General features: G+C 43.3%; 1 protein-coding gene across 1 annotated transcript in view; it reads left to right on the top strand.

The window, feature by feature from the left end:
• The window catches only part of SYT9 (synaptotagmin 9), a 743,011-nt gene that overhangs the window by 510,591 nt on the left and 219,713 nt on the right, over window positions 1-12,707 (top strand). The window contains exon 5 of the mRNA XM_073659413.1: window positions 1,653-1,824. Within this exon, the coding sequence (XP_073515514.1) occupies window positions 1,653-1,824 (172 nt within the window). The remainder of the gene's footprint in view (window positions 1-1,652; window positions 1,825-12,707) is intronic.

Raw genomic sequence — 12,707 nt, 5'->3', positions numbered from 1 at the left:
CCTGTTTGCTGTTACATTTTGCCACAAGTGAGTTTGAGCAAGCATCACATGCTTGAAACTAAATTGTTTACCCACAATTTTGGAAAGGTGTCAAGAATTTTGTCTGGCCCATTTTTGGAGTGTTATGTGAAATTATGTCCAATTTTCCTTTTTTTCTGTCTTTTTTTGTGTTGTTCAAATACACAAAGGAAATAAACGTGTAATTGCAATAATTTTCTGGGAGAAACAATTCATTTCCTGGAACAATTTCAAGGGTGCCAATAATTTTGGCCATGTTTTTTGCTAGCCATGTTGTATTTTTGAATGACTCCATTCATTTTACCACATACTGGTAACCACATAGACTACTGGAAAATTGGAAACAAATTCCAAGTGGGGAGAAAATGTGAAAAAAATGCAATTCAATTGTTTTTTGAGAATTGTTTTTATGGTGGTAAAAATGACCTTGAATTATGATTGTCCTTATCAGTATGATTACGGTGATACCAAAAATGTCCAGTTTTTATTATTTTAGTGGTGAAAAAAAAATCATTAGTTTGAAAAAAAAATTTGGGTTGTTTCACCATTTTATGAGAACCGTAATGTTTAGATCTTTCGGTCAATGCAGCTGTGTGATGACTTATTTTTTGCGGGGTGAGACGATGTTTTTAATGATACTGTTTTGAGATAAAGATAATGTTTTATGTTCTAAGTCTTATTACAGCATTTTGTGGTATTGCAGCAATCAAAAAATGTAAAAAGTGTTCTTGAATTTTTGTTTTTTCGGTGTTTACCGATCAGGTTAATTATTTTTATCTTTTGACAGATAGGACTTTTCTGAATGTGGCGATACCACATATGTGTATCTTTTATTATTATCTTCATTTTTTTTAATGGAGGTGATTTGAACTTTTATGTTTTTTTTATTTTTTTCATATTTTTAATGCATTTTTTGTTTTACTTTTCCTTGTTCTTATTAGTCCCCTTATGGAACTTAAAGCTGTGATCATCTGATCACTTTGCTTTATACAGCAATGCCACATCACTGGTGTATGTAGCAAAAATTAATGTCTCCTTTGAAGCTCCATAATGAGGTCTTCAACAGACCTCCTGCTTTCATAGCAACCCTGCAGCGACCATGGAATGATGCGTCCCCTTAACTGCCGCTGTCAGTGTTTGGGGTTATGGGCAGGTCATCGCTCTAGTATACAGTCATTACCTGCAATGTATGGGTAGGCTCACAAGCAGTCGAATGTCATGAAGGGGTTAATGAGCAAAATTTGGATGACTCAATATTCTTTTATCTTAAAGAGGACCTTTCCCCATGTCTAAAGTCACCAGTTTTTGCTCTTATTTTATTTTGCGGCTCCTCTTAGTAATATTTTTTTAATCTGCATTACAATTCTAGATATTTTGCCTTTTGGGAAGTGCAAATTTTTATAGCCTTTACAAGGGGATGTGATTCAATGAAGAATAATGAAGACCTAATAAAAATGGAGAGTAGCTTAGGAGAGTAGTGGGAATGAAATGCAAACAAAAACTAGGAAATTTTAACATGGTGAAGACCCTCTTTAAGACCTTAAAAAATATTTATAATGTAACATGCTTTTGAGCGGCTACTGTATTTACAACAACTCAATATATCTAACAACATTTATCTTCCATTTTTATAGATCCCTATGTGAAGGTATCAATAATGTGTGATGGGAGGAGGTTGAAGAAAAGAAAAACATCTACTAAGAGAAATACATTAAATCCTGTTTACAATGAAGCCATAGTATTTGATGTCCCACCAGAAAATATTGATCAGATCAGTCTCTTAATAGCAGTGATGGATTATGACCGGTGAGACAGTACAATGAATTTTCGACAATTCCCAATGCTCTTTGCCACGTAGCACAGCTGTTCTCATCTGTTTGGATTTTTTTTATTTTTTGTTATAGTCGTTACAGCCTTTTAACAGTATCTCCTTTTAGTTAAAGAAACACTCCCATCAAAGTTTTTATCCTTTCAATAAATTGCAATCACATTATATAGCACTGTGTACTTGCAATTGCTCATTTTGCATTTTGGCCAGTTAATTCTTCACTTTTCTGTGTTCTGTTGAGAAATTTTGCTGCTTAAATCATTTCCCTCTTCAACTTCTGACCCAGCTGCTCCATCCTTTCCCTGAATATGCAGACACATAGGATATAGCCACATGTATAGGAGTTTCATCAGAGACCAGTTGGTCAATATAAAACATCCAAATGGTGAAAAAATGTGTGCTATATGGACGAAGAATGGCAGACCATTCGGCTAAACGCGCAACAACCAAGAGAAATTGCCGAATGTTATGTCCAAAAGGATATCATATGACACATAAAGTATAATAAAAAACCTTTATTAAACTATGGTTACAGTGGTAAAAAAAGCACAAGAGTGTCCGCATTCATAAAAAATATATATACATACAAAAAGCATCACACCTGCACAGGCACATATGCACAAATCAGTCATGTGTAATGAATGAAAGCCACAACAATCGATTTACATATACCTATAAAGCACATAGGGCAGTATAAAATGTCCATACATAATATTATGTTAAGAGCAATAGAAATCATTGCATTAAATATAATATCCAAGGATAACTACCATATAAGCACCATCAAATAAATATAATAAATAAATGTAATAAATGTAGCAGGGAAAGGTACGAAAATGCCGTATGTTACCTGATAAGGGTGGTGAGGTAGAATGCGGAACAGGGTGTGTTCCGCATTCTACCTCACCACCCTTATCAGGTAACATACGGCATTTTCGTACCTTTCCCTGCTACAACATTTATTACACAACAGGTGGCCACATCCTTGAGCTTTTACCATCCCCCTTTTTCGGGGTGTTAGTTTATGAATTATATTTATTTGATGGTGCTTATATAGTAGTTATCCTTGGATATTATATTTAATGCAATGATTTCTATTGCTCTTAACATAATATTATGTATGGACATTTTATACTACCCTATGTGCTTTATAGGTATATGTAAATCAATTGTTGTGGCTTTCATTCATTACACATGACTGATTTGTGCATATATGCCTGTGCAGGTGTGATGCTTTTTGTATGTATATATATTTTTTATGAATGCGGACACTCTTGTGCTTTTTTTACCACTGTAACCATAGTTTAATAAAGGTTTTTTATTATACTTTATGTGTCATATGATATCCTTTTGGACATAACATTCGGCAATTTCTCTTGGTTGTTCCATCCTTTCCCTGCCTGGTTCTTTTGCAGTGACTCATGACTCATAAAGGGAAAATAGACTTCCTGTTTCTACATAGAGCTTAGAAGTATTCAACTAGTCTCTTTATAATGATGTGAACTCATAGATCTAATGAAAAAGAATTAACTGAGTAGAATGGCAACATGAGCAATTGTAAGTACACAGTGTTATATACAATGGCATGTAAAAGTTTGGGCACTTCTGGTCAAAATTACTGATATTGTGAACTGTTAAGCAAGTTGAAGATGAATTGATCTCTAAAAGGCCTAAAGTTAAAGATGACACATTTACTTTACATTTTAGGCAAAAAAAATATTGTCTTTTTTCACATTTTAATTAAATTGCAAAAAGCAAAATGGGCCGATGCATAAGTTTGGGCAACCTTGGTTGTGTGCTCAGATAACTTTGACCAAGGCTTCAGACCTTAATTAGCCTGTTATGGTTATGTTTTATGCACTATTATCGTTAGGATAGGCCAGATTATGTGAATTTCCCAGCTTTATAAAAACCCAGCCTCCTCTAACCTTGTGACAAAAAACAGCAACCATGGGTTCTTCTAAGTTGCTGCCTAGCAATTTGAAAATGAAAATGATGGATGCCCACAAAGCAGAAGAAAGCTATAAGAAGATAGCAAAGAGTTTTCAAGTTGCCCTTTCCTCAGTTAAAAATGTAATTAAGAAATGTTAGCTAACAGGAACAGTGTAGATAAGATAAGAACAGTGGAGATAAGATAAGGTCTGGAAGACCAAGCAATATTTCTGTGAGAGCTGCTTGTAGGACTGCTAGAGAGGCAAATCAGAACTCCCACTTGACTGCAAAATACCTTCAGAAAGATTTAGCATACTATGGAGTTGTGGTACATTGTTCTACTGTTCAGAGACACCTGCACAAATATGGCTTTCATGGAAGAATCATCAGAAGAAAACCTCTCTTGTATCGTTACCATAAAATTCAGCGCCGGTAATATGCAAAAAATCATCTAAACAAGCCTGATGCATTCTGGAAGCAAGTTCTGTGGAACGATGAGGTTAAAATAGAACTCTTCACCCACAATGTTGAAAGGTTTGTGTGGAGAAAAAAGGGTACAGGGTTTAAGGAAAAGAACATCTCACCAACCATTAAATATGGGGTGGATCAATCATCCTTTGGTGTTGTGTTACAGCCAATGGCATGAGAACATTTCACGGGTAGAGGGAAGAATGGATTCAATGAAATTTCAATAAATTTTTGATACAAGCATAACCCCATCTGAAGAAAGCTGAAGTTGAAAAGAGGTTGGCTTTGACAAATGGATAATGATCCTTGAAACATGTTAAAATCCTCAAAAGATGCAAGCTGAAGGTTTTAAAATCTCCCTCACAGTCCCCTGATCTGAACATCATTGACAATCTGTAGCTAGACCTCAAAATAACAGTGAATGCAAGGCGACCCAGAAATCTCACAGAACTGGAAGAATTTTCCAAGGAAGAATGGATGAAAATCCCTTAAAAGAAGAATTGAAAGACTCTTGGCTGACTACAAAAAGCATTTAAGAGATGTGATACTTGAAAAAGGGGGTGCTATTAAGTACTAACTATACAAGGTGACCAAACTTTTGCATCGGTCCATTTTTGCATCTGTCCAAGAAAAATGAAATTTATTTTTTTTTGCCTAAATACAAACTGAATATGTAATCTTTAACTTTAGCCCTTTTAGAGATCATTTCAGTTTCAACTTGCTTAACTGTTCACAAGGACAGTAATTTTGACCAGGGGTGCCCACACTTTTACATACCACTGTAATATGATGATTACAATATATTAAAAGGATAAAATCTTTGATGGGAGTGTTTCTTTAAAACTTTCTTTAATGAATAATTTCCTATTTTATACAGAATATTTCTAATTTGTCATCTAACCTAATGGCTAGGCAACCAATCTTCAGAGCTGTATCGGAAAAATGTAGCTTTAATGACAATGAAGATAAAGGCTTTGATTTGTCAAAACTGGTGTTTTGAATGCCAGTCTTAAAGTGGTTTTCCCATGAACAAAAGTTGATTTTAATCAATAGATCTTGGAATAATAATACGTTCCACAATTAAATGTATTTAAATAAAATGTTCCTGTGCTGAGATAATCTTATAAATGTGCCCCTGCTGTGTACTGTGTAATGGATGTGTCTGACTGTGTACAGAACACGGTCTGATCATACCGCAGCTCCTGGGTGCTTCCTCCCCTGCACAAGAGCTGTGGTATGATCAGACCATGTTCTGTACACGGTCAGACACAAAGATTACACTGGGGAACATTTATAGAATTATCTCAGCACAGGAACATTTTATTTAAATACATTCAATTGTGGAACTTATTATTATTCAAAGAACTATTGATTAAAATGAACTTTTGTTTGTGGGAAAACCCCTTTAATAAAGAACATGTTGAAAATAGATGCACTAAAATTATGGAGAGGTGCATAACACTTTTTGAGTTTGGCATATCTTATCTCCCTGATGCAACTATTGATTAATTTGTAGGGCAGCTATTTCTATGTCCCACCCCGGCTCCTTCCCAGCACTGCTCACTTTAGCAAAGCAGGCTGAAAAAGGCTTAAAAAGGCAACTTCAAATTGTGCAAAAATGTTGCGACTTTTCAAAAAGTGTTTTGTGCCAGTGTTTTACACTTAAATACCATGATGAATCAGAGTTACCATAGAGTTAATCAGTTCAGAATTTTGACTTTATCTAGACAAAAAAATAAATTGCATTGAAGGATGGACTTCTAATTTAAAGAACCATTGCCAGAAACATTTTCAGATTTTTTTCTTCTCAAAACATAAACTATGTGTTGGGTTAAATTATGTGAAGCAAAAAATGTAATTTCAACATAATTCCATGTAGTTCTGTCCTGTTGCAATTTTCAGCAGGCTAAGGGGCCAAACAATAGTAAACCTATATTAACAAATCCTCCTCTCTCCATATTTCAGACAGCATACTCAACCATAGCGTCTCATAGATCTATACATACATCAGTTTTAAAATTGGGTCCATGACTCTGGTCTGTGAGACTCATAGCACGTCCTATTCTCATCAGTTTTAAGACATAGCCTTTAAAATCTATAGAATCTATAAAAATTGATGTAACTAGAATGACACCTGAGAAATATATCTGTATATTTCTCTCGTAACACACGGATATGTGAATACAGTCTAGGGCCATGTTCACACAATCAGTATTTGATCAGTAATTTACAACAGTATTTGTAAGCTAACGTCAGGAGTGGAATTAGAGGAAAAGTATAGCAGAAACATGTGCACCACCACTTCTGCATTTTTCACCCACTCCTGGATTTGGCTTGCAAATACTGATGTAAAATACTGACCAAATATTGAACGTGTGAACGTGGCCTTCATTAAGTCATTAACTACCAGTATGCCATAAGACTATTTTTTGGCCTCCAATTCTGATATTTTGCTCTGTATGCTCTGATATGTTTTCTAGTCAAAGTGTGAGGAAGCTGAGGCTAAATCTGCATACTGCAGACATCTAAACGGGGATTTCAAGTAGCTTCATAGCTAACATAAAATAGTGTGTCCTGATGAAAGAATTCCTTTACAGGGTGTGGGATTGCTACTCACTAGAGTGCTTTGTGAGGCAACGCAGAAAGAGTTCCCATTTAAATTTTCGTGCTGGTTTATTGGTGCTTCATAAGCCAGCTACAAGTAAAGGATAAACAAACAGCCTTTTAAAGCAGATAAAACAAAATAAACAGTCTTTGACAAAGTCTCTTTAAAGCCAGTCAAGGTCAAACAAGCTGGATAGCCTCTAGTATGCCAGCTCAGTCTGGATAAAACACACAGGAGGGCTTCTTCCTCCACACAAACAGACCATGTTTCAAACAAAAGACTTCATTTTTAACATGTGAACCACACCCAGAGGTGGGGTATGTGGGAAGCCAGACCCGCCCATCTCTCAGGCTGCCCGTAAAATCTGGCTCAGATGCACCAGCAAGCCTCTTAGTGCTATGTGCACTAGAGCAATACTCCAGGATTAGATTGCCATGACAAGCACCTCTGTGATACATAGCTCCCATCAACTACTTGTCCGGTAGACATTTTACATACCTACCCCTTCTGCCTAAAGCCGTGGGGCTTGACACCTTCTACTACTAAATATGGGATTCCCCAGAGGGCATCAGTATTACCATGTAGTTTCTAAGCTCTATGATTCACATGGAAGCTGAAATCCTGCAGGGCAAGAAACAAGCAGATAACTCAAGCATGCTTCTCCATTTTCTCCCTCATTCACCTAAGCCTCAAATTTTCGCTCTAATAGATAGTATCGTAATGTGTGCACCTCCCTCTTTATGGCCGAGCATTCCTTTTTTATGATGGAATAATTCTTCTCACATGCCGATAGCTTCCTACTCAGGTAGAGCACAGGGTACTCCTCCCCATGCATCTCCTGAGAAAGGACTGCTCCTAAACTGACTTCTGAGGCATCTGTCTAAAGTACAAACTCCTTCTTAAAGTCAAGGGCAACCAGGACCGGCTGCTTACTCAGAGCTACCTTCAGTTCTTGAAAGGCCATCTCCGCCTCCGCAGTCTATTTGGCCATAACTGATTTTGTCCACTTAAGAAGGTCAGTCAGGAGTGCGGCCATCATGGCAAGGTTTGGGATGAATCTCCTGTAGTACCCCACGATTCCCAGAAAGGCTCTCACTTGCATTTTTGAGAGTGGTCTCAGCCAGTTTTGGATTGCATCCATTTTACTGATTTGGGGTATGATCTCGCCTCTATCTTTTGCATATCCTAAGTATTTGGCCACTTCTTTCCCCATGGCACATTTTTTTGATTTATCGAAAACCCTATCTTCCTAAGAGCATCAAATACTGCCTAGACCTTTAACTTCCCTAATCCGAGCTGAATATTACAATATCATCAAGGTATACTGTGGCATAATTCTTATGGGGTGACAGGATTCGGTTCATGGCACTCTGGAAAGTGTCTGGGGCCCCTTGCAGACCAAACGGCATCCGGTCGTATTGAAAGCATCGGTCGGTTGTAGAAAAAGCCGTCTTCTTCTTGACTTCTTGTGACTTGGGGATTTGCCAATTTCATTTTGTTAAATCCAAGGTGGTTATGGACCTTGCCAGCCCAAGTCTCACTATCAGTTCATCGACACGTTCCATCGGATATGCGTCAAACTTGGAGACTTCATTCAGCTTCTTATAATTGTTACAGAATCTCCTTTTGCCATTGGGTTTTGAAACTAGGTGTAGCGCTGGCGTCCCTGCCCTCTGCTAGGCAGGGACGCTGTTTCCCTCACCGCTCTGCTCCGTGCCCGGCGTCCTCTCCCCGCTCTGCTGTCAGCGCGCGCTCCTTCCCGGCGTCCACCTCCCGCTCTGCTCTCAGCGCGCGCTCCTTCCCGGCCCCTGTGCTTAGGGCGCGCGCGCGCTCCCCTCCTCTTAAAGGGGCCGCGCGCGCCGTCCTAAGGAGTCCCCGGCCAATGGCCGGAGGACTTCATCATATATAAGGCACCTCCTCCAAAATGGAGGTGCCCGAGCAATGTTGTTTGCACCTGTGTCTCACCTGTGCTTCAGCCCTCAGGTCCCGTTGCCAGTTACCTGCCAGTTACCTGCCAGTTACCTGCCAGTTACCTGCCTGATTCCTGCCTGAATACTTGTTACCTGTCTGCCAGTCTGAGGTCCGACGGCCTGCCTTACTACTCCTGTCAGTCTGTCTAAAGGACCAGCCTGCCCGCTCACCTGGGAGCGCACATCAGCTACCTGCCTGCCTGCCTGAGGTCCGACGGTCTGCCTTACAACTCCGGTCAGTCTGTCTATGGACCAGCTTGCCCGCTCACCTGGGAGCGCTTCTCCGTTACCTGCCTGCTTGCCAGCCCGGAGGCTCCGTTGTCACGTGCTGTGACCATCAGCTACTTCAGACTCTTGCCCGCTCACCTGGGAGCGCTTCTCCACTACCTGCCTGCTTGCCTACCCGGAGGCTCCGCTGTCACGTGCTGTGACCACCAGTTATTTCAGAGACTCTTGCCCGCTCACCTGGGAGCGCTTCTCCGTTACCTGCCTGCTTGCCAGCCCGGAGGCTCCGCCGTCACGTGCCGTGACCACCTGTTATTCCAGAGACTCTCGCTTGCTCACCTGGGAGCACACATCTACCATCAGCCTGCTAGCCTACCCGGAGGCTCTGCCATCACAGGTCGTACCTACCCTTTACCCAAAGACTGCCCTGATCACTAGCCGTAACTCCCTGTCCGTTCATCCAGAGACTGCCACCCGCTCCCTTACAAGGGCCGCCCCCTTGTATAGTAGCTCAGAGGTTCCGCCTCCCAGACCCGTTACAGTTTGCTCGGGCCATGGAACCCGGTGGCACCCAAGCTCCCTCGCTCTCGGACCTGTGTCATGAACTGTCCCGTCAGAGGTCCCAACAGGAGTCCATCCTGGGTCACCTACGGAATGTTAATTCTCGCCTGGACACTCTGACTGCTCCACCTGCAACCACTGCCAGTACCATGACTCGCAACCCGGCAGCTCCGCTACCCACTAATACCATGGTTTCCTACCCCGGACCCCGGCTGTCTGCACCTCCTCGCTTCGGAGGCGACTCCGCCCAGGCTCGGGGCTTCATAAATCAGTGCACCCTGCACTTTGAACTTTTGTCCCTTCAGTTTAACTCCAACCGGGCCAAAATTGCCTTTATCATGTCCCATCTCACCGGGGAGGCCCTGGCCTGGCTAAATCCTCTATGGGAGAGAGGAGACCCCCTGGTGTCCAACTTGCCTGCTTTTCTCTCGGCTTTCCGGAAAGTCTTCGACGAACCCGGACGGAAGACCTCATCCGCATCCTCGCTGCTACGCCTCCGTCAGGAAGGTCTCTCCGTGGGCCAATATGCCATACGGTTCCGTACCCTTGCCTCGGAGCTGGCCTGGGATAACGACGCTCTGGTATCCGTTTTCTGGGAGGGTCTGTCCGGCCGTATTAAAGATGAACTTGCTGGTCGGGACATTCCAACCACCCTCGATGATCTAATAACTCTTGCCACCCGGATTGATCTACGGTTCCAGGAGCGTGCCAAAGAGGTCACCCGTGAGAGGAGGATTCCACGTTTAGCTCCTACTTTTCAGAAACCCGTCATTCCCTCCGTCTCTCCCCAGGTACACTCTCCTGAGCCTATGCAGGTCGACCAGACCAAGATGGTCAAAACCCGTCAGGACTCACGCCGTGCCGAGGGGAGCTGCTTCTACTGTGGCAGTAAGGAGCACCGGATCCGTGCCTGCCCAGAGAGGTCGGGAAACGCCTGTGTCTAGGTTCGCTCAGAGAGGTCCACCTAGACAAGAATAAATCCTCTCCATCCCTGCTGTTGTCAGTTTCGATCGTCTACGGGGAGAACCGTTATTTCGAACTAGCCCAACTTGACTCTGGAGCAGCCGGGAATCTTATTTCACAGTCCCTGGTTGAGAAATACCGCATCCCCACCAAACCTCTGGCTGTACCCTTGTCTGTCGCTGCCGTGGATGGGGGCCTCTTACCTCGCCCCATTCAACTCATCACCGAATCCATTACCCTGCAGTTGGGAATGCTGCATTCTGAAAGTATCTCCTTTCATGTTCTGCCTGGACTCTCTCACGCCCTCTTGCTAGGTCTGCCTTGGCTCCAGAGACATGCACCCGTGCTTGACTGGCAAACCGGAGAGGTCCTTCGCTGGGGACAAGACTGTCATAAAACCTGCCTGGTTCCCGTCCATCCCGTCCGTCCCTCTCCTACCCCAGCTAATCTACCTGGACTTCCGATTCCTTATTGGTCTTTTGCTGATGTCTTTAATAAAAAGGAGGCAGAGACATTACCACCTCATAGACCATACGACTGCCCCATCGATCTGCTACCCGGTACTACTCCTCCCCGTGGGCGTATTTATCCTTTATCCGCTGCTGAGACCCGGTCAATGTCCGAATATATTGAGGAGAATCTGGCCAGAGGATTCATCCGGAAATCTACCTCCCCGGCGGGAGCAGGCTTCTTTTTCGTCAAAAAGAAGGACGGCTCTCTCCGTCCCTGTATAGACTATAGAGGCCTAAACCAGATCACGGTGAAGAATAAGTACCCCCTTCCGCTCATTCCAGAATTATTTGATCGTCTGAGGGGGGCTAGGATCTTCACCAAACTGGACCTGCGTGGGGCGTACAACCTGGTTCGTATTCGTCAGGGGGATGAATGGAAGACGGCATTCAACACCCGGGACGGCCACTATGAATACCTGGTAATGCCCTTTGGTCTCTGTAACGCTCCTGCCGTCTTTCAAGAGTTGGTCAATGACATCTTCCGGGACCTTCTCTACTCCTGCGTAGTGGTGTACCTGGACGACATCTTGGTCTTCTCTCCGGATCTCCAGACTCACCGGAGGGACGTTCGTCAGGTCCTGCTCAGGCTCAGGCAGAACCATCTCACGCTAAATTTGAGAAGTGCCTCTTTGAGCAGACCTCGCTTCCGTTTCTGGGCTACATTATCTCTCAGACCGGCCTACAAATGGATCCTGAGAAACTGTCTGCCATCGAGAAATGGCCCCGACCGGAGGGGTTGAAGGCCATTCAGCGATTCCTGGGCTTCGCCAACTACTACCGCCTCTTCATACCACACTTCTCTTCTCGGACGGCCCCAATTTCCGTGCTCACCCGTAAAGGTACTAATCCCAAAGAGTGGCCACCCGAAGCAGAGGAGGCCTTTCTTTCCCTAAAACAGGCCTTCTCTTCCGCCCCGGTGCTGCATCGCCCAGATGGCAACAAGCAGTTCTTTCTGGAAGTTGACGCCTCCTCCTCTGGAGCCGGAGCGGTACTTACTCAAAAATCATCTTCCGGGAGGATGGTAACTTGTGGCTTCTTCTCAAAACTCTTCTCCTCCTCAGAGCGCAACTATTCCATAGGAGACCGAGAGTTATTGGCCATCAAACTGGCATTGGAGGAGTGGCGTTACCTGCTCGAGGGGGCTCTTCACCCGGTAATAATTTACACTGACCACAAGAACTTGGCTTACCTCCAGCATGCCCAGAGACTTAACCCGCGCCAAGCCCGGTGGTCCTTGTTTTTTGCTCGTTTTGATTTTGTCCTTCATTTTCGCCCGGCTGGCAAAAACGTCAAGGCGGACGCCTTGTCTCGATCCTTTCTGGTGTCTGATCTCGAGGAGGATCCGAAACACATCATCGATCCCGCCAGAGTAATGCAGGTGGCTCCCGTGAGTCTAAATCGTCTCCCTCCCGGTAAGACGTTCGTATCAGTACCTGATCGGGAGAAGATCCTACACTGGGGTCATTCGTCTAAACTAGCTGGCCACGCCGGTCAGAAAAAGACCCTCCAGCTTATTACCCGGCACTACTGGTGGCCTAACCTGCACAAGGATGTAATAGATTTTGTTTCTGCCTGTGCGTCCTGCGCCCGCAACAAAGTTCCGAGACACCTGCCGGCCGGCCGCC

The sequence above is a fragment of the Phyllobates terribilis genome, unplaced genomic scaffold (genome assembly GCF_046119375.1).
Source record: "Phyllobates terribilis strain yellow unplaced genomic scaffold, ASM4611937v1 Scaffold_13__5_contigs__length_258822181, whole genome shotgun sequence".
Taxonomy (NCBI): Eukaryota; Metazoa; Chordata; class Amphibia; order Anura; family Dendrobatidae; genus Phyllobates; species Phyllobates terribilis.
Note: the sequence above shows the minus strand (reverse complement) of the source record. Positions and strands in the feature narration are given on the sequence as shown.